The sequence below is a fragment of the Anoplopoma fimbria genome, chromosome 5, assembly GCF_027596085.1.
Source record: "Anoplopoma fimbria isolate UVic2021 breed Golden Eagle Sablefish chromosome 5, Afim_UVic_2022, whole genome shotgun sequence".
NCBI classification, from domain to species: domain Eukaryota; kingdom Metazoa; phylum Chordata; class Actinopteri; order Perciformes; family Anoplopomatidae; genus Anoplopoma; species Anoplopoma fimbria.
Genome location: NC_072453.1, coordinates 9,186,181 through 9,210,391, shown reverse-complemented (window position 1 = coordinate 9,210,391; position 24,211 = coordinate 9,186,181). Strand labels below are relative to the sequence as shown.

The 24,211-nt window shown below is 40.7% G+C and overlaps 3 protein-coding genes across 5 annotated transcripts; all 3 read left to right on the top strand.

The window, feature by feature from the left end:
• The first annotated feature begins 843 nt into the window (after window positions 1-843).
• On the top strand, window positions 844-13,521 carry ttll6 (tubulin tyrosine ligase-like family, member 6). Of its 2 annotated transcripts, XM_054598401.1 has the most exons (18): window positions 844-909; window positions 1,046-1,177; window positions 2,813-3,004; window positions 5,727-5,879; window positions 6,120-6,157; window positions 6,486-6,604; window positions 7,093-7,223; window positions 7,314-7,470; window positions 7,567-7,710; window positions 8,319-8,404; window positions 8,512-8,737; window positions 9,297-9,475; window positions 9,591-9,779; window positions 10,189-10,351; window positions 10,688-10,972; window positions 11,126-11,191; window positions 11,932-12,055; window positions 12,691-13,521. In XM_054598401.1, exons 4-18 carry the CDS (start codon window positions 5,728-5,730, stop codon window positions 12,954-12,956), a joined length of 2,325 nt encoding a protein of 774 aa, XP_054454376.1. In that variant the 5' UTR covers window positions 844-909; window positions 1,046-1,177; window positions 2,813-3,004; window position 5,727; the 3' UTR covers window positions 12,957-13,521. The 2 variants fall into 2 exon arrangements, with proteins under 2 accessions (XP_054454376.1, XP_054454377.1); XM_054598402.1 differs by lacking the exons at window positions 844-909; window positions 1,046-1,177; window positions 2,813-3,004 and having other exon boundaries at window positions 5,799-5,879; window positions 6,117-6,157.
• A 4,607-nt stretch (window positions 13,522-18,128) lies between these two features.
• On the top strand, window positions 18,129-20,619 carry hoxb6b (homeobox B6b). Of its 2 annotated transcripts, XM_054598488.1 has the most exons (3): window positions 18,129-18,842; window positions 19,772-19,804; window positions 19,903-20,619. In XM_054598488.1, exons 1-3 carry the CDS (start codon window positions 18,389-18,391, stop codon window positions 20,160-20,162), a joined length of 747 nt encoding a protein of 248 aa, XP_054454463.1. In that variant the 5' UTR covers window positions 18,129-18,388; the 3' UTR covers window positions 20,163-20,619. The 2 variants fall into 2 exon arrangements, with proteins under 2 accessions (XP_054454463.1, XP_054454464.1); XM_054598489.1 differs by lacking the exon at window positions 19,772-19,804.
• Window positions 20,620-21,349: 730 nt separating this feature from the next.
• Window positions 21,350-23,361, top strand: hoxb5b (homeobox B5b). The gene is made up of 2 exons (XM_054598487.1): window positions 21,350-21,971; window positions 22,447-23,361. The coding sequence occupies exons 1-2, from the start codon at window positions 21,350-21,352 to the stop codon at window positions 22,692-22,694; spliced, it is 870 nt and encodes a 289-aa protein (XP_054454462.1). The 3' UTR covers window positions 22,695-23,361.
• Window positions 23,362-24,211: the final 850 nt, after the last annotated feature.

Sequence of the window (24,211 nt, the reverse complement as noted above, 5' to 3'; positions counted from 1 at the left end):
TCACAGCCAAACGCGTATATATTCACACATTGCTGCCTTGTTTCCAATTGTCCTTTAAAGCATCAGAAGTTACGTTCTGAGTAGATCCGTATGATGCATTGTGGGTAATGTATGCCAATTTAAACAACCTATTCCTTCCTCTCCTCTGCAGTGAGACATAAAAACACAAGAGGGAGCTAAACTCTTTTCCCCCCATGGAACACATCCTGTTCACTAAATGTGACACAGAATATGTGTTTTATTAATCATTTTAATAGTATAAGGTTTTAATTAAACACTTGCATATTGGTCAGTTCAAACCTCAGAGTTATTTTGGTTACAGGCTGCTAACAGATCAGCTAAATGATGAATTTGGGCTCTTTTTACTTGGAAAAGGACATTCTATAAGATAATACAATTGAATACTAACAAATACCAAATCAAAGTGGGTCTAACTCTCTGTTTTCTTAACTGACTTTCTTAAATTGTGTTCTCAAAGACTCTTAAATAGTTTTAAAGTAAATTGTTTACATACCCACAAAGTACAGCATCTCTCACCACGCTCTAATTATGCTGTCAAACTCCAGCAGGTGTTTTCTATCACACTAAACACCTGTTGTGATAAGGGTGTGGCCATAAAGGTGCAATATGATGAATAAAGATCGTCCATAGAGAGCAGAGCTACTTTTCTTCTCTCTGTGATTTCGTGTGGATTTGTACTTTCAATTCTGATTTATTTATTTGATCAATAACACACTTCTAAAATATAGTCACAATTTTGATAATTATATTCACTGCTTTCCATTGATGGAGTGAATGTAAATAAATAAGAAACAATTATAATTTTGCAAAAAAATGTGAAGAAATTATGCTTAAAATGAATAATAATAAACTATAAGAATTACCTGGGAAACCATCGACTCTTCATCGGTGAGCCAGCAACCAATCAGAGACGAGAACGCTCACACCCCCGAATTGTGATTGGCTGAACGCCTGAGGGGGATGTTCCATCTGGAATGGGCAGCGTGCGTGTGTGCATCGAGTTCATTCATGTTTACATTTGTAGGTTAAGTCTCCACTGTGCGTCACGCCAGGAAGACCACAACAACGTCCCTCCAACAACAACAACAACAACAACAACAACAACAAGTCAGAAGGCTGCTCTGTTGGTGTAACTGACCGGTACCGACAGAAAACGGTAATTTCTGACGTTTATTTTTACTCCTTCTCTCTCTAGTCGGTATATCTAGGGAGAGGTCAGCATTCCGTTGCCATAACAGCATATGTAAACATTAGTGCCATGCATGGCCTGATCAGGTATAGATGACACCTGAAATACAGTAAACACAATAGCACCATGCATGGAGAGTTTTTGAGTCAGTATGTGCAAAAGTGTAGCTGCAAAGGGACTGATAGTTGTGCATAAACTCCCCAAAACACTTAGTAAAGTTACTTTCCACCACTGCTTATGACTTCAATGCACTTCTGTTTCAATTCACATTTTTATTGGTTTTGTCAGGCAAAAGTAGTTTGTGACCTGTGTCCCCCCCCACACATTTTTTTTACTTACTTACTCATCAAAAAAACCACCTTGCATCATGCTGTTGTGTTTAATGTTTTTTTTTATAATAGTTTTCTGGCCAGTCTTTAGGTTGGATTTATACCTGATCACATTTTAATGTTTTTAATGTGGCCCTTGTTTGTCAGTTGAACAACAAAATAGTACAAAGAACTTCATTTCTAAAAGTTGGCAATTGATGATCTTGTAGAGCGGAATTAGAAATGTTGTTGTTCATTGCCTACTTTATTTAATAACACACACTATGTATTCAAACAATAAGAGAAAAGAACGCACAAACTTGTCCTACCTGCATTTAATATCTCTATAAAAACACACCACTGTCACATTCAATTATGATTGCTCTGTTCTGTAATTGCATGAGAGCTCATGTTGCCCATGTTACTCTCTCTCTCTCTCTCTCTCTCTCTCTCTCTCTCTCTCTCTCTCTCTCACACACACTCTCACACACACACACACACACACACACACACACACACACACACACACACACACACACACACACACAGTTTAAATACCTTCAAATCATGACTTGTCAATTCAGTGACTGCCATCAGTGCTTGAAGCTTAGCAGGTGAACTTTACAGCATCATAACAAAGACTAAAGACTGGCGAGTGTGGAAGGGTGTGTCAAATGTCAAATAATGATTTATTAATGTTGATTGATTGATTAATTAATCAAGAAGTAGTTTAAGTACCACGCCAAGTTATGTTGTTCTTCCACATTATCGTCATCAGGTCTTGTTTTTATTCTGATTAATATCTGATTCGTTGTCGTGACAACTGGGAAACATAAGACACCTCGTCCTGTTTGTCTACTTTCTATTCTTCTGTGCCCAGCGTTTCCCCTTCTGCTCGTCTTCCATTTTTAATGTCTTCAATGGAAGGCTAAGCTTCAACTGGAGGTTCTCCATTTCAACTTGGCTAACAAGATGGATGTCCAGCCTGTTCACTTACACCACACGCTGCCACGCCGCTTTTCAGCACAGATTTAAATTGAACATCTCCAGGCGTTGAAAAACACTTCTCCTGTTTCAGTGAACAAATGTCGGGGATTGTCCTTCTCCTCTCGCTCCCCGCTGAGGTCTCCCGCTCATTTTTCTCTCCATCATGTCAGGAGGGGATCAGGTGTTTTGTCCCCTCAGTTTCTAATTGGTCACCAGATCCACCGCTGGGCCCGGTGCTTGACTGTGTAAGTCAATCTGAACTGAGCCATCCTTGTGATGATACAAATCTACTCTCTTTTCTTTTAAGACTCCAGAGGAAGACGGTGCACAGGTGGAGATGTGGCTCATTGGTTTGTCTACTGAGGAGTGTGACAGCGTCCCAAAGGGCTCTTAAAACAAAAGATTTGTGTTTCAAAGACGTGGGGAAGCAGACGGACGGACCGACTCGGCGGTATCTTCTAACACCTTCGTCCTCACAAATGTAGGCTTCACAGTGCAGGTGAGTAAGACACATTTCTTAAATGAAGGCGGTGACGATGAACAAGGTCTCAGTTGCCAATTTATCAGGTACAAATAGCTAAAACCTATGAGTCTACAGAGGTGTTTTTAATATTTAGTTCACCCCATTTAAATCAATGATGATGGACTAAATGATATATTAATTTCAACAAACTGCAGCCTCCAAAATGACCACAAAGTTAAATCACCCACCTCAAAAAGTGAACTCTATAATCTTCATTAAGAGTGCATCAGACTGCATTCGTTTAAGCTTCATGTGTATCTTATAAACTGGCAAGTTGCATCAGTGAAACCAGAGTGATGCGATAAGTGCCACAAGAATTAGTCGGATAATCAATTAGTTATTCAGCAGAAGATTAGCTTATGGTGATTTTGATTAGAAAAATGATGTTATTTATGTAAGAATAGAAAGCATCTGTGTGATACTGTCTCTATAATATGCAAACATGTGCTGCTTTTCTCTTTCATATCTTTGCAAATGAAACAAAAAAAAAGGGATTTTGGATTGTTGTCAGACAAAAATAGCAGTTTTTGGACGTGACTTTTGGCTTTGTCGATACTTTGGTAATTGCACTTATATAAACTTTTACTTGATGATAAAGATAATTGTTATTTACAGCATTGATGGTGAGTGTTTACACGTGATAGACTGTGATAACTTCTAATCAGACAATTGATTTATATAGAATGTCTTTTCTTCCATTTCATTACATATTAATTAAGCAGGCAGTGACAACAAGAGCTATGTGTCTAAAATGGCAGGTGTATCCCTGCAGTTTGTTTGCTAGTTTTTAAAGTAAATTATACAATAGAAAGTGCTAGCGTGGCGTGTCAAATGTGTATGTATTGACACTCAACAGTTAACAAAGTAATTCTTACTGAATCCAGTCATTGTTGGATGAGGACAGATAATAAGAAGGTGTTATTCATGTACCTGTTGTTGTTGTTGTTGTTGTTGTTGCATGACGAGGGAGAACCTTGGAGAAATCCTTTGCGGGTCTGTAACCGTATCCGGGCTGAGGTCAGCGGGGCGTCTCGGCCCAGCGTAAAGCTCACAGTTCGGGGCCAGGATTATCCAGATCGTTGGATCAGAATACGGTTACCCAGCACCGTGACCTCCCACAGTGCATCTGGGATGTCCCTCCTTAATGCCACCGCGGTCACGATCATTACCAGGAACTAACTTGACCTCACCTTCAACCCCACAAGACACCAGATAGGAGGCAGAGGCCCACAGCTGAGACTCTGCTGTGACAAGTGCCGGTCACTGAGCTCGGGTCAGAGTGTAGACAGACATTAACCGAACCAGAACTCATGAGTGGATCAGAACTCTAAAAATCTAAGTTTATTCCTATAAACTTAGATTTTTAGACATGCAGGAGACGGGGCTCTGAAAACGGCATGTGGGTCATTTGGTCCATCACTTTGGTTCATACTGAAATTTCTCAACGACTATTTAATGTATGGTCTTTGCATTTATTACAGAGAATCATGCTCCCCAGAGGATAAAGCATTATTACTTTTCTTCTAGCGCCAACATGAGGTTCACATTTTTGTGTTTAGAGTGAAATATCTAAACACAAAGGTGCTAGCATGGCTCTAGACTCTGAAGTTGTGTCCCAAATCCATACTTCATGCTAATAAGCTAATGCTAATTTATACTAATTACTACAAACTACATGCTAATCTTCAGTATATAAGAAATTCAACATACTTTACTGCTTGATCTAAATAGGAAATGGCACTTTGACGTCACAAATCGAGAAAATAACTTTTTATCTCTCTGGAGCTTTTTTCAACATCATCCACAATTTATTTAAAAAAATGTTCCCCAAACTGTGGGCAACTCCTCATTTTCATTTTTGCATCGCTCTGTGAGAGAATAGTATCCACTAATAGCACATAAACTATGAACCGTGTTTAGTTTGCACCTTGTGTGGTTTGCGTAGACACCACGTATTAAAAGCATTCTTATAATTAGATTGTAGTTTGGATTTAGAACTCGGTGTTAGCCTTGTTCATCTTATTGATGAATGTAAAATACTTTCATTGTAGACAGTCAACACTTATGTTTTCCAGGGAGTGTCAGAAAAAGGGGGACATTTCGAGTAGTGTTTAAAGTGGTACGAGGTAATGAAATACCAAAGACATTGTACATTGAGATGTATTTAGCTAACCTGACACTGTAAACAGGACTGTTATCTTGTTAATTAGTGGAAAACAAGAAGGCCATCACAAGGACACTGATATCTGAAGCTATCATATAAAAAGTGAAAAGCGAGAGGCATTTTGAGTCGTATCAGTATGTTGTTTACCTCAGTAGTCTTGGTGTTCATTTTGTATTAATATCATTAAAAGCAATCAAATTTAAGTTCTGGCTTGCGTTAGAGTTCATTCCCCCCCTCTATCTGTGTCCGTCCTGCCACAATAACTCTTGAATGACGGCGTGTGACAATGTGCAGACAGCCAGAGCACTCACCTGATGAGAGAAATGGAAACGGAAACATGAGTCCATGAGCGCACTTACAGCTTGTTCTGTGTTCTGTTTGAATTGAGTTTCATTGTGAGGCTGTTCCAGCACATCCCCTTTGAAAACAGACTAAATGTAAAAGAGGGAATTGGTGAAAAATATGGAATGGCATCTTTTTTTCTACACTACTAAATGAGCTTTTTGCGTTTGTTTTTGTTTTGTGCACCTCCAGGATGGGTCTATCTGTGGACAGTCCGGACAGAAATGAAGATGCACATAACTATGAGCAGCATGGCGAGGGAGAAGGCGGAGAAAGCCCAACTGCAGTGTACACCCTCAGCCCTCAACCCATCAACAACAAGAAGAGGAGGAAAAGCAAGAAGAGGTACTTAACTGCCGAAACTCCTACATTTGTACTTCGAAGTATTTCCCGCTGGTGGTACTTTACCTCCAAGCACCTTGACTGCTATGATTTTGCAACTTTTTCTGGAGGCTTTTAGGTTTTTGTTTTCTAACTTGACCTCATCATTTGGTGGAGGGAAGATGAGCGTAATGAACCGTTTGTAGGAACCTTGCAGCAAAGCAGATGTCTGTCCCTCTTTCTGTGTCTCTTCTCTTCCAGATGACTGTGGATCAACTTCACCAACTGCAAATATGAAAGTGGTACGTTCTCTAATTAATCAATTAATAGTTATTCAATGCAGGTATCTACATTACTCTGCACCACATCATCTATTTATAGTTAACAGAACCTTAGGTCATGAAGAGTGAATACCTGGAGTAGAAAGAGAAACCACACTAGATGGACTAACTCCTAGTTCTTGGAATGATATGTTGAACAATGACTCATAGGTTTAATGTTTGTGTGTCCACATATTCTTGGCCATGTACTGTAATCAGCAGCTCCTAGATCAGTCCTTGTAGCAGAGAAGTTTGACAAAAACACATTCACTTTAATAACAAGACTCCTTGCTGTGTTTTCTTGTCTCAGTGCGCCGCGCTGCTCGTAGGTACGGCCTCAGAGAGGCGATGGAGGGCGACGACTGGACTCTTTTCTGGACCGACTGCTCCGTGTCTCTGGACCGCGTTAAGGACATGAAGCGTTACCAGGTATTTCTACCGAATCTGCTCACATCAGCACCCACATTACTGCCGCCGTCATAGAAGACTAATTAAACTGAATTCAATTGTGTGAATTAAATGAACGATATGGGGAAAAGTCATTCTGCTCTGTCAAATTATAAAAGCCTTACATGTCATTTAAATCCCTTCTGCTCAATATGCCCTGCTCATGAAATAATAAAACATATAGATTTCCATAGAGATTATGAGATTGCGTCATTTTCTCATTGCTCATAACAGCTTTTCAGCTCAAGCAATCAATTTGTAATCTAATTGAGTAATTCAGAGCAGGAAGTACTGAGCAGGTTATGACCAACGATTCCTCTCTGAATGAATGAGGTGGATCGGTTTATTTAGACATATCTCACTTACACTGACTACAACCTCATGCATAAAAAATACTTCACAATGATCCTCACAAGCCCACAGAGTGCTTCCCCTGTAAACACAGTGGTGTGTGTTTTGTGTCTCTGCAGAAAATAAACCACTTCCCAGGGATGAATGAGATCTGCCGCAAAGATTTACTGGCGAGAAACATGAACCGAATGCTCAAGCTTTTCCCCAAAGACTACAACATCTTCCCCCGGACGTGGTGCCTTCCTGCTGAGTCAGTTTGCACCTTTTTTTGTCTGTGATTTTGCTCTTTTATTTTTGTTTTCCTTGGTGTGTGTGTTAAGAAACTAACTGTGCTTTGCAGTTACAGTGACTTCCAAGCTTACACCAGGGCCAAAAAGAGCAAGACGTACATCTGTAAGCCGGATACCGGTTGCCAAGGCAAAGGCATCGTCCTCACCAAGTCGAGTAAAGAAATTCATCCTGGAGAGCATATGATCTGCCAGGTTTACATCTCCAGGGTGAGGATATATTGAACAACACACACACACAGACACACACACAGAAACACACACACTCAGGTGGAAGTTTACACACGTTCTTCATTCCCTCCTCAGCCTTTCATAATCGACGGATACAAGTTTGACCTGCGTATCTACGTGCTGGTGACGTCGTGTGACCCGTTCAGCATATTCATGTTCAAGGAGGGACTGGCTCGGTTCTGCACCACCAAGTACACCGAGCCGACACACAGCAACGTGGTGAGAAATGTCAAAGCTTATAATACTTAAAAAGTATTGTGTGTGTATCAAAGCCTGATATAGCTTCTTCCTCCGAGCCATCATAGAAAGTCACCAGCCTTATATTTTTAACATAAGGAGTGAGTCATTGTTATCATTTTACACATATAATCATGTTGTGTCATCATTAATAATAATAAAATAGATAATCTGGATCATTGTGGTTACAGTAGAGCACTTTACATACAAAAAGATAATTAGAAATAAGTTGAAAAACATCAAATACAATGCCAGAGTTTAACCCTGGTTAGATAAAAACAAAACACAACACTTAGGTACTGCAGATCAACCTGTTAAAAAAGCTATGGCTGCACCTTTTTATTATAACTTTCATTATTTTCCCTCTATAATCAGCAAATCACAATTTCCCAAAACACAAGGTGACTTTTTAAAATGTCTTTTTTTGTCCAAACAACAGGTCAAAACCAAAATAATTTTTTTGGGGGGCATATACGACTAAGAAAATCTGAAAATACTCACAATAAAGTAGCTGAAACCTTTACATTTTTGCCATTTTTGTTTATAAACAGTTGCTTAAACAATCATTTAATTATTCTTTCTCCTGTTAGGATGACGTGTGCATGCATCTCACCAACTACTCCATCAACAAATACAGCGAGAACTTTGTCCGAGACGAGGACACCGGCAGCAAACGGTAAAGACACACATTAACAATGCTAGTTGTGTCGTAGTACTAACACTATTTAAAACACTGCATATTTATTGCATGTTTGTTGTTGTTTTTTTGCCCCCCCCCCTCAGAAAGCTGTCCACCCTGAACAAGCTCCTGGAGTCCATCAGCTGCAACACAGACAAGATGTGGAACGACATCGAGGACGTGATCGTAAAGACTCTGATCTCCGCTCACCCGATCCTCAAACACAACTACCACACGTGCTTCCCGAACCACACCACCGGCAGCGCCTGCTTCGAGATCCTGGGCTTCGACGTGCTGCTGGATCACCGGCTCAGACCCTGGGTGCTGGAGGTGAAAGACCACGATACTTATGTTTAATATATGAATCATAAATATGCAGATTTGTTGTTGTCAATCCAAGGTTCTCAAGTTCTTTACAGACTTCTGTATTAAGTACAATTTAGATAACAGAATTGATTCAATCCAAAGTTTATTCATGCTTTCAACCCCTTAACATTTAACTCTTTTTTTTAAATCTGACTCAACACTGTCTGACAGATTCATGAAACATCTGTATCAGCTTGCTTAAGCTGTACAAGATGTGTGAAATATTCAGACCCAACGCTCCATGTTTTAATGTATAGCTGCACCATTCCATCATCCATCAACTGGAAATATTCCACATATCTTGCACATCATTTTATACACATTATTTTTAAATCCGGCATGCCATATTTGGTCTCTTTGGAATGTGTAGGATCTCCACTTGACTTTAAAGTAAATGTCTGTTGTTTTCAACAGAATCTGGCTGCACAGCAGGAGTTTGTATTAAAATGTTACTCAGGATTTCCATGCTCTTATCAGACGTCCAAATCAATCACTATATTTGTACTGTTTATTGTGTGTCCAGGTGAATCACTCCCCGAGTTTCACCACGGACTCGCAGCTGGACCGCGAGGTGAAGGACGCGTTGCTCTACGACACCCTGGTTCTTATCAACTTGGGCGCCTGCGACCGCCGCAAGATCACCAAGGAGGAGAGACGCAGGGTGAAGGACAGGCTGCAGCAAAACAGCACCAGAGAGGCCAGGTAGAGTTCTGTCTGTCATAAATCATGTGTGATTTCCCCCCCCCCTCAAGGTCACACACCCGTTCCAGTTCCCCTCCTGTATAGCAGGTGACTGTAGCCGTGTGCATGTGTCCAGGTCGGAGGAGCTGCGTCAGTGCCAGGCAGCCACCCTGGAGCAGATGGAGAGGTACGAGGCCAAACACCTGGGAGGCTTCAGGAGGATATATCCCCGAGAGGGAGGAGAGAAATACGACAAGTACTTCAAAAACAGCAGCTCGCTCTTCCAGGAGACGGCGGCGTCCAAAGCCAGAGAGGAGTGTGCCAGGTACCTGTGGCGTGTTTTCAGCACAGTTCAGTAGAGAGCAGAGGCTGCTGGTGATGCGTGCAGATCTCGTTTTCCACAACAGTAGAAAAGTCCACAACAGAGCAGTGGTAGCACTACAAAAAGAGAAGGGCAGGTTCACAAAACCACAAAGCTGACATCTTATACTCACTTAAAGCATAATAACACCTGTTCCAAAGTGTCTTCCTGTAGCACTTCCTGCAAAAATCACTGCAACGGAAATATTGATTCCATGAACTAATGACAAGATAAATGCAGCTAGATGGAAAAAAAAAGAAAAAAAGAAGCTAAAACAGATAAAGGGACTTAATTTAACAGTAAATATTATTATGAGAAAATCCTTTTTAATATCAGAGAAAGATGCTTAAGGTTCTCATTTATTTGTGTTTAGAAATCAACTGCAGGAGCTTCGTCTGAAACAGGAGCAGAATGAGAGAGACCAGAGGGGAGGCCGGAGGAGAGACCTGCAGGGGGAGACGGCGGGGGAGAGAGTCAAACCTCAACGAGCACAAACACAACCCCCCAACCCAGACTGTGACTGTGAACCACTGCTGGTGAGGCCTATCACTGTCATTAAAGACGCAGTGCCCACATGAAACCACCAGAGGGAGTCAAACAGCTTCTGTCCTATGATGGATGGCTCATATTCTGGCTGACCCCCTTTGAGTAAATGGACTCTTACCCCAATTTAAATTAGCTGGAATAATATTCCCGCAGATAATTTCAAATTCAAATATCTTTTTTATTGTCAAGACTGGATGAAACAAACAGTGTTATCAAGGTTATTCACTGACAGTAATTGCTAATATATATTGTGAGTGCATACTGGTGGCTACACATACAGTGAGGCAATAAAAAACAAATTGAATCAAATGTGTCTCTCCATGCAGCTCCCTCTGTCCGGTATGTCGCTGGATGCTGAAGCTGCAGACGTCCGACAGGAGAAGCAGCAGCAGCAGAAGGAGGAGGAGGAGGAGGAGGAAGAGGAGGAGGCAGACATGGAGGAGCAGGAGCGGGTCAACGCGCTCCTCCAGAGGAAGAAACTCCTGCAGGACCTCGGAGTGGTGGACCAGATCCACCAGCTGCTGCATGGCCTCTCGGACAGAGGGGGGGTCCTGCAGGAGGCCTGCACCCAGCAGCCGAGTAGACCGGCTCATCAGAGACATCCGACGAAGGTGAGACCCAACTTCAGGTCCTGAGTTCTCCTTAAATAAACAGCCAATGTGAACACAACGATAGTCTGTGGGAAATTCTTTGAGGTGTTGTCTCAGTTAAATGATCATTTTGATTACTTTAGACTCCAGTTACTGTTCTCTTTTTCATTTCAGTTGGACTCTTTGACACAGTTCTCCCACAGAACAAATCAGCAGCCGTGCTCTCAGATGTCCCTGCAGGTATAGAGACACGGGACAACACAGATCAATAATCATCCCATATTCTGTTGCAAAATCTGGTTTATTCAAATAAATCAGGAATGAAAGTTATACTGGCCCTGTTTAGAAATAGAAGAAAATTCAATACAGATACATATTTATTTTAAAGAATATACAGAAGAAGAGACATATAAAATTTGTGTTTTACAGTTTCATGCTGCAACTAAAGATTATTTTCATTACCAATCAATCTAATGATCATTTTCTTGATTTAATCTTTCAACCTAGAAAATATTGAAGATTAAACTGAATCACAATGTCTTCAGTTTGCTTGTTTTTTCTAACCAACTGCCAAAAACAGCTAAAATAATTCAATTTACTGTCATATAAGAAAAAGAAAACCAGCAAATTCTCACTTTTCCGGAGCTGAAATCAGAGAATATTTCGAAGGATTATGTGTAAGAGATGTTTTCAAAAGAAACCAGGTTTTAAAAGTGAAGAAATCGAAATGATGCAGATGTAAATCCACATTCATAGATGATTTTAAATGTTAATGCTATAACTTTCAAATAAACAGCCACTGTAGCAGCTCTTCGAACGGATAAATAACAATCGAATCATAATATTAAGAATGAAAAGGGACAACTTTTGTCTTTGTGCCTTTCAAATGAAGGGCCTGGTTGGTGAACATGACTGATAACTTTCAGCACTAATGAAACGTCACCATGAAGCAGAATTAAAACATCTGGACTGTGTTGCAGCACATCCACTCCCACGTGACGCAGCAGCGCCTGCTGAGGCCAACGATGGACCAGAGGAGCCTGAACCCGTCTGAACCCAAAAACCACAGCAGGAACATCAGCGCCCAGCGGACCCACTGGCCAGGTAAACACACACATCTGCAATCTGCATGCTGAGATTTCACTTACAGGTAGGTGAACGACATCGTAACATCTTTGGATTTTGAGTTATTACAAGCTTTTTTTTTTTTTTTTTTTTTTACTCAATTGCTCAATTAGCATTTTGCTGTTTTACCTTTTTGTTGTATGTTTATATTTTACTAAAAATCTTTTTAAATGCTGTGTGTTCTACAAAATCAAGAAAAACAAAACTGGCTTGTGATGAAAATGTTCTTTATTAATGCAAAACTCATACAGTTAAAAAAAGGTGTTAAGAAATAACTTCAAACTTCAAACTTACCATTTGACTTCTTTCTTCTTCTCATATCCTTTATGCAAATATTAACATAAATCAACTTTAACAATTAGTTTGGATTCTTAATTTATATATAAAATGTTTATCATTATTGTTGCACTAAATTTTGTTTGATATTTTAAATAAAATATAGCAAGTTTCCATGGAGCCACATTATTAAACACATATTTATAGGCAGTATTTTTGGAATTTTGTATATTTTTGATATATGTCTATTTGAAATATATCAAAACTTCACCTCCTGCTTGTTGTCTGTGTATCTCCAGTTAGATTTTAATCTCCACTGTCTCTCGTCTCCTCCTCAGTCGGTGGCCCTCTGGCCCTCCGTCAGGACACCCGGAGCAGCTCCTACACCTCCCGTCCGAGCATCCCCATCATAAACCACGTCAACAGAGGAGGCCTGCGCTGCGCCTACTTGTCCCGCGACCCCGCCGCCCTGCAGAGCCTGCTCGTCATCTCCACCCGGGCCCCTCTGGTCCGGAGGCCTGGCTTCACTCACATCATCCGCAACTCCTCCCGCAGAGCCCCCCCCCACCAGCAGCAGCACCACCAACACGGTAAAGGCCAGTGAGGAGCCGGATTACACACCCACTGAAGACACAGAGGAGAACTGGAGGTAGAGAGGCTTTAAGCTGTGAACATAAAGAAACACACTGTGCCTATTTGATAGATTTCATATCTGGACTCCTGCAGTTTGCTCTGCTTGCCACTTTATAAATCCTCCAGCACTGCAGGAAAACAACATTATGGCTTTTTATTTTGTTTCTGCTCACATATGTGATATATATTTTACTCCTGGGGATGAATCATCTCAAACAAACCTCACCTACAGTGCCAAAAATAAAAGCAGACAAGCCTGATTTAACACCTTATGGCATGTGTGATCCAAATCCTCAGAGGAAAATCTAATAAACTCACTGATTACTGGGAGCTGATATGAGCTGAAATTGGCTCAATGAAACCCAATGAATATTAAAGTATTATTAGTTAAGATTAAGACCATATTTGAATATCAAAAATGAAAGGCCTTCTGCTTCTTTTCTCAAGGGAATTTGATTGTGCAGTAATGTATTGAGAACCTTTTTTTTTTATTTGCACTGATTATCAATAAATATTTTTTTCAAGATGTGATTTAGTTTCATCATTTACATAGATTTTTTTTTTTACTTAATTTTTCCAAGAAAAACGGTTCCAGGGTTTTTTTTGATTGTTTTTTTATGGCTGCATTTTTAGAATATATATTTGTATTTTTTTTATGGTTGCATATTTCGAATATATATTTATATTTTTTTATGGTTGCATATTTACAAAGGAAAATCGACATTAGTATTTTATTATTTTGTTCAAATATAATCACTTTTCCTGCTAATTTAATTATTCATGTGCGAAAGTAGGTTTGCTCTTGTTTGTGTGGTCACATTTTGAATCTTAGAGGTCATAAAGTTTTACAGCATCTCTGCATCCGGTTTCTTTTGTTTTGAAAGAGAAAAGACAAATAAGGACGACAACCCCCCTAAAACAACTGAAGCTGGTCCATCCTGTAAGAAATGTAAAGCTACACGTTTAGTAAAGATGATTTCTGCAGTCTAATCGTTCATACAAATATTATTAGGGTTATGTGTAAAATTGATGACGAATCGTGTGTCTAAAACACATAACATGTGAATTCATCAACTTATTTGGATCGAAAGAGATTTTATTAAAAACATTTTAGTAAGAAAGGCCTTGGGTTTCATTTTTTTACTGAAATATTACGATAACACGTCAGATGCTCCACAGAAACTCACAAGGCCCATTTAGATTAAACCGTTATTATTATAACATTAGGGATGTTAATTAACTTACCAATAGATTAAAAGAAGAACCGAAAAAATACTTTTATTTTGGAAATACAGTTCAACTTTGTTCAAACTTTGAATCCTATTTTTTTGAAACGTATTTTTTATACAAAAAATTAAATTTTCAAGGAATCGACAGTCACTTTGTTTGAGTTTGTGTCTCTTGGAGGCCAAAATAACAAATAAAAGCGGAGGATGAATGTGATGCATTTCAGGAATTTATGGTTTTATTGCGTCTATAAAAGTCGGAAATCCTCGTTGTTTGTGGAAATCACCAGATGTCAACTGAGAAAGACCCTTTTTAAAAGAAACCAAAACGGAAATAAGACATTTAGAGACAATAGCAATGAGAAGAAATACGATTTTAACGAATGGCTGCATGAATTTAAGACGAGAGTTTCAATGTCTCGATATCTTCTTCATAGAAAAGTTGGCGACGAATGTGGCGCTTCGATATTTTTATTTTTGTGACCTTAAAATCCCTCTTAAGGACTGAAATCAGACGAACACCACTTCCGTTTTTGGCCTGTGTGATCAAAGCCCAAATGCATCTGCAGTGGCTGAATGAAAAACCTCCATTTTGAGGGATCATATAGTCTTTAATGCACAGATCTGTTTTCATCCTAAACCCGTTTTATAGAAACAGAAAATAAGATCAAACATCCTGGTTTTAAGATGAGAGATTACACGATTCTTTAGGTGCGAAAAGGTTTCAGATTTAGGAAGATTGAAGCTCAGATCATCTAATAATCTCACATTAAAGATCTCAAATAACCGCAGAACACTACGTTTGTGTTTAGAGAACAATAACAAGCTGCACAGACCTCTTTTTTTTTCTTTTTCTTTTTTAGAAGCTGGAACAGAACCAAGTGCACATCCAGATGAAATCTCACTAAATATATAATCTCACATTTCAACATCTCTCTCTGTCCTTCGTTAACGTCTCCGGCCTTAGAGAAGGAAAACAGAACTAAAGATGGCGATGAGAAAGGAAACGTCCAAAGAACAAAAAAAACCGGCTGCTGTTTATGAAAATTTACAACTTTGCCACTGAAGTTTACGACTCTCGGGGCTCGTGGATTGGTCGCTGCGGTCACGTGGGCAGCAGGAATGGGAACTTATTTCCCACGAGGTTATACTGCAGCTGCTGTTTCTCCTCCACGCGCTCATTGCACTTAACACTAGTAACACAACCTTTGTTTTTTATTATTACTTGGCTCTTTGCTTTTGCAGCACGCAGTTCTGTTGTGAGGCTTTATATACGTGCGTCGTTTTTCACCCCCATCACCCCCAAAAAATGGGTGTTGATGGAGCGTCCGCGCGATGCTGCTTCTCCTCTGTGTGTGCGCGCGCCATGCTGTACGTGGCTCTCTACTTGTGTGTTTAAGCTTTTATGTTCCTGGAAAAAAAATAATATGAAGGATCTTCACACGCCTGGATGGTGGGATTATTTTCATGAAATCACTTGAAGAAAGTGGGGGGGGATGAGAGAGAGAGAGAGAGAGAGGAGAGGGGGAGAGAGAGGAGTCTACTCTGGACTGGCACCCGCACAGGAGAATGATGGATTATCAACAAAGGTAAGGGCTCCATGTTTCTGATACACAGCGATTAACTCCAGCACAAGTGCGCCGCTGCAGCTCTGTTGTGTCTGAACTGTCACTGAGGGCCTGCTGTGTTTACATCTCTGCAAAGCGGAAGATCAGTCTTAAAGAAATTGTTTTTATCCAAAGCATCATCATCATCATCATCTTCTTCTTCTTCTTCTTCTTCATCTTCTGTCGTTTTTTGTGCCATATTCACTACCAGTTGCTGATCTGCGTGTTTAACCCGTGAGATGCTGCTGCGGTGCGCTAAAAATGGTGTGAAATGTGCAATAAAATGTGTGAAAATATCCAAACATGTTGCAGGTTTGAGGCCTTTATGGGACTGAACGATAATCAGGAGTGGTTTCGGCTTGATTTGGAGGATGATGGTGGTGATGATGATGATGATGCTCATACAGGCCCCATGATACCGCGACTACATGCTTTTCTTAAATTTAAGCAAAATCCAGCCACATTTTATTCTTCTGATTGGTTTAATTACATATATGTTATTTTATATCGTTTTATTTTATTGTTTTATTCTGAAAAACGTGTCTGAGGTGTTTTACGTTGATGTAGCGCCGCCTCGTCGAGCTGTTTCGCCTCTTTTTTTTAATCAAAATTGTTTAATTTGTGACGAATATTTTTCTCTGATTGTGTCTTTTTGTGATTTTGTCAAAACTATGAGGTCAATAATAAGCAAATTGAACGTTTTGTTGGGTTTCCGGCGTCTCTGCAGCGATGCTCTGGTTGTCCTGTTTGCCACTGCAGTTTGATGAGAGCTTATATAAGATCATGTGATCTTCTGAAGACAATGGATTGTGTTTTTGTTTTTTTGTCAGAACAGTTTTATAATCTGAGGGTCTGTTTGTCTGTTTTCTTCACAAATGTCCAGCAGCTGACCGGCTGCAGGACTGCGGCCTGTTTGAGAGGCGTTGACTTATTGAAGCCAAACATTAGGATTTTGTTGATTAAAACATTTCAATCAAAATTATTTCTAAATGGATATTATCAAACCAAAAATAAACTTCCTCATATTTTAAGTAAAACCAATGACGTAAAAACAGGATTATTAATTTCCCTATCAGCTAATATCCTACAAACATTCATTTTTTTTTATGCCTAATTCCTTCCAAATACGCTAGGACATTTAAGTTTCACATTATTTTTACAATAAATTGCCATATTTCGTTATCTTTATTTTGTCACTGTTTAAAAGGGAAAGTTTCCCAAAAGCAAAAGCTAATTAAAAAGGTAGAAAATTGTTTTTATTGAATTAAAAACATCATAAAAAATAAATAATAACGCTTAATACAACAAATTCACATGTTTCTTTGCAAGAAAATGCAGTAAAATCGTATTATCATCGTAATATTATCTATAAAAATGTGCTTTAACTGCAGAACCAGAGTACATTTGAAGGTTATTAATAATACTAAGCAACTAATGCTACTTAATTGATACATAATGAACTTACGATTAATAATAGCCTCTAATAGTACATTTAATGAACATGATAATAATAATATTAATAGCTGATATTTACGATAATTGAGCTGCTTAATTATTTATTATATGCAGTTATTGATAAGTCATTGAATCATGATGCAGACTTCTTTAACACATTTATATACTCACATAGGTGTGTTTGTTTTAACTGAGGAACTAGTTCCCACTTGATCACGGTGGGTGAAGATGACGAAGGTGATGAAGATGATGATGAAGGTGATGATCTGTGTGGAGGCGCGTGTCCTCCCTCGTGCCCTCTGCAGTCTCAGTTGGCGTTGAACCTTTTCAAAGAGTGAAACATCAACATGTATTATTGACGATCAGTTTAGATGAATTAATACTTATTATTAGGATTTCCGGCAGCTGCTTTGAGAATACAGTGTTCTCTGAATGTGTTTATTAGTTATTCAATTATTTAACGAGATGGAAGTGAAGGTTGAGGAAGAGGAGGAGGAGAGAGAGAAGGAGCCAGATATTTGTGCGTAAATGGAAACAATGCGCAAAGTGTTTGGCATTTCAGTGCGATGTTTTTTTCGATATTTTTGGATTGTGTATGTGAGTGCGCGAGCGTGTGTTAGGGAGGAGAGAGAGAGAGAGAGAGAGAGAGAGAGAGAGAGAGAGAGAGAGAGAGAGAGAGAGAGTGTTTATGGCGGAGGGGAAGGAGTCCGTCTGCTTTATTGGACTGTATTTGCATAAAAAGAAAAAGTTGCTCTATATGTAGCATGTTGTTGTTGTTGTTGTTTTGTTTAGTGGGTTTGTATTCAGCATCTCTGTGTGTGTGTGTGCGCGTGAGCATGCGTAAAAGACCGACAGGCTCGAGCGCTTCATCTCGAGTCACCGGGGACCCCGCGCGCAACAAGAGCCCCCCATGGGTGCAATAGTGCAAACACAGACGGCGTGTGATTGGCCGGAGGTTGATCAGATGGTGCTCTTCCCCTCTGTGTGCAGCGGCACCTCGCAACCCCCCTTTCAGCAAAAACCAAATCTCGGATAAAGTAATGGCAAAACCACTTGGACTATAAAAGACAACAAATCATATTCCTCCGGAGTATATACACCCCGTTGTCCACCCAATGAGTTCCTATTTTGTAAACTCAACTTTTCCCGTGTCTCTACCGGGAGGACAGGACTCTCTCCTGGGTCAGATACCGTTATATTCCTCGGGATACACCGAATCGTTAAGACACTACTCCAACGCCGCCACGTATGGAGCGGCCAGCATGCAGGACAAGGTCTACCCGGCGTCCTACTACCAGCAGACGGGCGCGGCGGCGGCGGCGGCCATCTACGGGAGGGCCGGCGGTGGCGGGCCAACCTGCGACTACAACCCGGTCGGGACTTTCTACAAGGACGCGGCGGAGGGCTCGTGCTCCTTCTCCAGCCGAGACGAGCCGCCGCTGTTCGTCACGCAGGAGCAGCGCAAAGCGGAGTGCCCGGAGCAGCCCGGCGGGTTGGGCAGCGGCATCGACGACAAGTCCTCCACCCTCATCTACCCGTGGATGCAGCGGATGAACGCCTGCTCCGCCGGTGAGTAACGCAAACGTTTCCTCTCTGTGTTGTTGAGGAGAGACGTGAGGCACCCTGAGCCGGACCACCGTGGACCCGGATTAACGTTTAGAGACAGAAACAGTCCAATGATTAACGCCACCGACACCCGAAAAGTTTTTTAGGTTATTGTGATTGCGCACAGATCTCCATGTGTCTTCTGGGCTTTGGCTGCGACACCATCATCACATACATAGGCTACACACGCGCACACTGGCACACGCACGCACACCCAGACTTGGCCTACACCAACCTTAAAGCTCCCATAGTGTCACATGGCGTCTCCGGAATGGGCCTTTATCTCAGTTTTAAATATCTCAGAAACACCTCCAACAGCGACTAAATATCCCAAAATAATAAATAATATCATAGTCAATATCAGAGAACAAGACGTCGTAAGAGCTCTGTTCATTACTGCGCAGTGTGACTCTGACTCTACATCCTCACTGTAACAATATGCTGCTGTCATGAGAGAGGAAAACACTCCATGAGGGCACTTTTACGCACCAAACAGTGCACACATACATCCTATTGTAGCCTACATTAATGACATCATTCAGGATATTTTTACAATAAAAAACATGTAAAAGTGAATATAAACTCACTATAATGTGTGTTATGTGTATAATAAAGATGTATTATATGAAAATATAGTGATATTTTAGAATGTATATATATTTTTAATGAATATTGCTCTTGAGGGCCATTTGCGTACCTATATAGAGAGAGGCTGTTACAGGAATATTATAGGGGGAAATTTAAAAAAATACATACATTAGAGTACAGTTAATTACTATATCATATTCTACTACTCCATACACAACCAAATATTATATTTGAATGTTTTAAGACTGTGATTTGGAGTTGAAATACACCAAACATCTGAATCCCCACTTTATTGTATTTTTCAGACACACCACTACAGATTTCGAGTGCACTCTCAGGTAGATTTTTCTGATACACTTTCGATATTGACTCAAGACAAAACATTTGATTTTTTAATCGTGAATTCAATTATTTATGTATTTTTTGTTGTTTCCAGGTCCATTTGGCAACAGTGGCCGCAGGGGCCGACAGACCTACACCCGGTACCAGACCCTGGAGCTGGAGAAGGAGTTCCACTTTAACCGATACCTGACCAGGAGGCGCCGGATAGAGATCTCACACGCCCTGTGTCTGACGGAGAGACAGATCAAGATCTGGTTCCAGAACCGCAGGATGAAGTGGAAAAAGGAGAACAAGCTCCTCAACCCTTCAAAGACACCCGAGGAGGAGGAGGAACAGGCGGAGAAAAAGAGCTAAAAAAGGGACACTGGAGGAAAAGGCATGTGTGCCAAATAAAAAAAAAGAAAATGTTTCTTTGTAGATAAAGTGCTGCAAATCCCATGTTAGAGAAGTGTAGAGGGATAGACTTTATTTCAGTATCTGCACGGTGATAATGTCTGCATTAGGTTTAAATATCAGGTCCTCTTCTTGTTTGTCCTTGTGCTCGTGTCTTTATTTAGGGGACTATGCAAAATCCGCCAAACTGTAAATACTTTTTAGTGTTTTTAGTTTTTGACAATGTCGTTACCTCATTATCGTCTAAACCTACTGAGTTGTACTTTGTTATTATATTTTTTCCCTCTTCACTGTACATCTCGTGGTGTTAGTTGTTCTATAATAAATAGTCTTAGGCTCGTTGTTTTCTTTTGCAGCTGTGCCATCGACACTTGACATTTTGTACAGACGAGAAAATGTTCCATGTTATTTATTGTTGTTCACCTCGTGTTCAATGCACATCTGGATATTGTGTGCAATATTTTGTTTAGGAAATTGTACATAGAAATAAAGGCTTTTTGATGTATATTGGAAGATCTTGTGGCGTCATTTGTGCTCCGAGAGAAGAAAAAAGCTCATTATCATTATTATTGATGGGATTATTAATTATTAATATTACATCTAAGGTATTAAACTGCTTTCTGAAGTCACAATAAACCTATAAATTATGCCTAAACAGTCACATAAAACCAGTGTGACCATTCAAATAAGTTCCGGGTTGACACTCAGTCTCTGTCGTGTTACCTGAGCCTGTTTGTGGCCCGTATCATCACCGGTGCGGTACATGAATGATGGATGTCTCCTCGGGGCCCTGACAGCTCGTCCCCGGTGCAGTGCTGCAGACTGTCCGGTAGATGGCGCTATCTGCCCACTCCGGCTCTCCGGGGCCCAGCGGGGAGGCACCATTGACTGGGAGCCTAACGACCATTATTTCGTCATCATTTGTATCCACGGAGCATGAATTACCTCTTGAAGTCATCAGTGAGGATTTACGACTGGTCAACAAAGGCACGTGATTCCCGAGCGCGCTCCCATATTTGGCCGCATACCTGGCAAAGTACAGTAGGGGCTTCATTGCTTATAATTCATGATTGCGTCCATAAATCGTGCAAGCACACAGGATTATAGCGACAAAGATCTACAAATCGAGGCTTTAAAAATCCAAGCAAATGAGCTCTTACTTTGTAAACTCGTTCTCGGGGCGCTATCCAAATGGCTCCGACTATCAGCTGCTAAATTATGGGACTAACGGAGCTGTGAGCGGCTCCTTCAGAGACCCTGGCACCATGCACTCCGGGTCTTTCGGCTACAACTACAATGGCATGGACCTAACCGTGAACCGAGCCAACAACGGAGGCCACTTCGGGGCCGTGAGGGAGGAGGATGCCCGGGGGTTTGCTCCGGACGCCCGGTACCGACAGACGCCAAACTGCGCTCTGGCGTCTCCAGACCCGGTGCCGCCGCCGTCGTGCGCCACGGCCGGCCGGGAGCCTCTGGAGCTAAAAAGCCCGTCTCCTCCCTCCGACCGGAGCTCCACATCCAGCAGCAACAATCTCAACAAAAACAGCAACAACAGCAGCAGCAACAGTGCGCATTTCACGGAGATAGAGGACGCCGGCGTCGCCTCTGAGACCGAGGATGGCGCACACGGCAGCGGCGGCTCCAGCGCGGCTCCTCCTCGGGCGCAGCAGCAGCACCAGGACCCCAACGCCACCTCCTCCACTCCCACATCAAATGATTGCCAATCGCCACAAATATTCCCCTGGATGCGGAAGCTGCACATAAGCCATGGTATATATATATATATATATTCACACCTCTAATAATATTTGGTTTGGACGGATGTCACGCTGGACGGTTGTGTCATAAATCTGTCAAGTGTTGCATGAGTGAGCAGCTCTGTGTGGATGACTGGGAGGTGAAAAAAAGGGGCAGTATTTAGTAGATTTGGGTTAACATGCAGCAGGAGCCCGAGAGAGAGAAACAAGATGTGCTTGTGGAGTGTGGGATTTAAAGAAAAATGTGTGCAGGCTGGTTTTGTTGGCTGGATCTTTCTCTTATAGAGCACCGTGTGAGTGTGTGTTGTGTGTCGCATGTCTCGTGTTGTGACCCATCTGTGCATCCTCACGCTGCACACAAACATTTTTTTTTTTTTTAAAAAGTGTAGCAGTGCAAACCAATTATTCTTCTTCTTCTTCTTCTTGTTGTTGTTGAGTGCAGTTGCTAATTTTTCTGGATTTTCTGTAAAAAAAAAAAAAATGTGTAGATATGACTGGACCGGATGGGAAAAGGGCCCGAACCGCGTACACCCGGTACCAGACGCTAGAGCTGGAGAAAGAGTTTCACTTCAATAGGTACCTGACCAGGCGGCGGAGGATAGAGATAGCCCACGCCCTGTGTCTCTCCGAAAGACAGATCAAAATCTGGTTTCAGAACCGCAGGATGAAGTGGAAGAAGGACAATAAGCTGAAAAGCATGAGTCTGGTGACAGGAGGCAGCGCCTTCCACAACTGAACAACTTTTTGTTTTTGTGTGTGTGTGTGTGTGGGGGGAGAGTAAGAACATAATAATAATAGTAATTTCAAAAATAAAATAAAAAAAGAATCCATGAGTACTGTAAAGCTATTTGAAAGCGCAGCACCTTCCAGCATGCTATTGTGATAGAAAAATAAGTATTCTGTGGTCTTTAAAAATGCCATTTTTAGTTCCCTGTTGTTGTACTATGATAGCTTAGATGTCCTATTTGGAAAAAAAACAAGATGTAAATATTATTGGGGGTATTAATTGTCCATGGTTTTTGCTCTCTCTCTCTCTCTCTCTCTCTCTCTCTCTCTCTCTCTCTCTCTCTCTCTTCCTCTATTGGAGGTGTTTCAACTTGAGCTCTTTATTGTGACTTCTTGACGGTCTAACAGGAGTAAATTCAGTGTACAGATAAAAAAAACAAAACAAAAAAAAGTTTCCAAACCATATGCTGCTCTTCATTGAATGTGAACCTGATGTATCCCGGGGCCATTCAAAGCGCTTTAGTGTAAGTTTAACTGCTATTTTTTTGATGGTTATCTTGTGGCCAGGTCCATAAAGTCCAAAAGCAAATGTGTAGCTCTAGGATATTATGTGCAACTATTATAATTATTATAATAATTATTATTGTTTAGAGTAATTATGAGCAATGCAAATGTATTCAACCTGTCAATGTGATGAATTTTTAGTGCAAAGGGGTTATTCTGTGGTTAGGCAGTGATGTGAGCTTTTTTCGCCAATAAGCTTTTTGTATTTGTAAGTGAACTCATAGCGCTTGAAAAATAAAAAAGTTTCTCTCAATGGTCTCGACTGTATTATCAACAAAATAAAAGTCAGGGCTTTTCCTTTTCTTTTTTTTTAAAGCAGCTGGTTCCAGCAGAATAAAACTTTACTAATGATTAACTTTATAATTATAAAACTGTCACATGAACAAGAAGATTTTTGTTTTGGTCTCTTTGCAGCAGAGACAAAGTGACAGAGAGAAACAAAACTTTTTCAAACTTACCTCCTCTGACTCTCCTGCAGCGACACGCGGGTTTTGCCATGTGGGAAATATGTTGGTGATAAAATCCCCCCTAAAAAAATTAATAAAAAGAGTGGCTTTAGCTTACAGGTATATAGGCCAGACTGAAGTTGGTAAAAAATCCCCCCTTACCAAAGATTGTATAGGCCTATATTACTTACAGACTGAGAAAAGTCACGTGAGGTCCATAAAGTTGGTTTTATGGTTTTGGGGAGTAGACAATGTACTATATAATTCACAACCTTGAATGAAAGTGACGGCTTAACTGCATGGATGGGACTGGAAAGGCTGGACTGGGGAAGGAAGTGTTGGCCAGTTATATTTAGTTGGTTTAAGCTTCTGGGAGAACTGGGAAATAAAATGTTTCTATTTTTAAAAAAAATATTGTGGCTGCAAGAATTTTATTTTAAAAATGTGAGAATTTTTTAAACTGTGGCTCTCATTTAAAAAAACAAAAAACAAATCCTGTTTACACTCCTACAATATG

Excerpts from the sequence above, each read along its gene's own strand:
- ttll6 (XM_054598401.1), top strand. The coding sequence starts at position 5,728 with ATGGGTCTATCTGTGGACAGTCCGGACAGAAATGAAGATGCACATAAC. Across the intron at positions 6,605-7,092 it reads AGGACATGAAGCGTTACCAG|AAAATAAACCACTTCCCAGG; the intron begins GTATTTCTACCG and ends GTGTCTCTGCAG. Across the intron at positions 8,738-9,296 it reads TCAGACCCTGGGTGCTGGAG|GTGAATCACTCCCCGAGTTT; the intron begins GTGAAAGACCAC and ends TTGTGTGTCCAG.
- hoxb5b (XM_054598487.1), top strand. The coding sequence starts at position 21,350 with ATGAGCTCTTACTTTGTAAACTCGTTCTCGGGGCGCTATCCAAATGGC. Across the intron at positions 21,972-22,446 it reads GAAGCTGCACATAAGCCATG|ATATGACTGGACCGGATGGG; the intron begins GTATATATATAT and ends AAAAATGTGTAG.
- hoxb6b (XM_054598488.1), top strand. The coding sequence starts at position 18,389 with ATGAGTTCCTATTTTGTAAACTCAACTTTTCCCGTGTCTCTACCGGGA. Across the intron at positions 18,843-19,771 it reads GATGAACGCCTGCTCCGCCG|ACACACCACTACAGATTTCG; the intron begins GTGAGTAACGCA and ends TGTATTTTTCAG. Across the intron at positions 19,805-19,902 it reads GATTTCGAGTGCACTCTCAG|GTCCATTTGGCAACAGTGGC; the intron begins GTAGATTTTTCT and ends TGTTGTTTCCAG.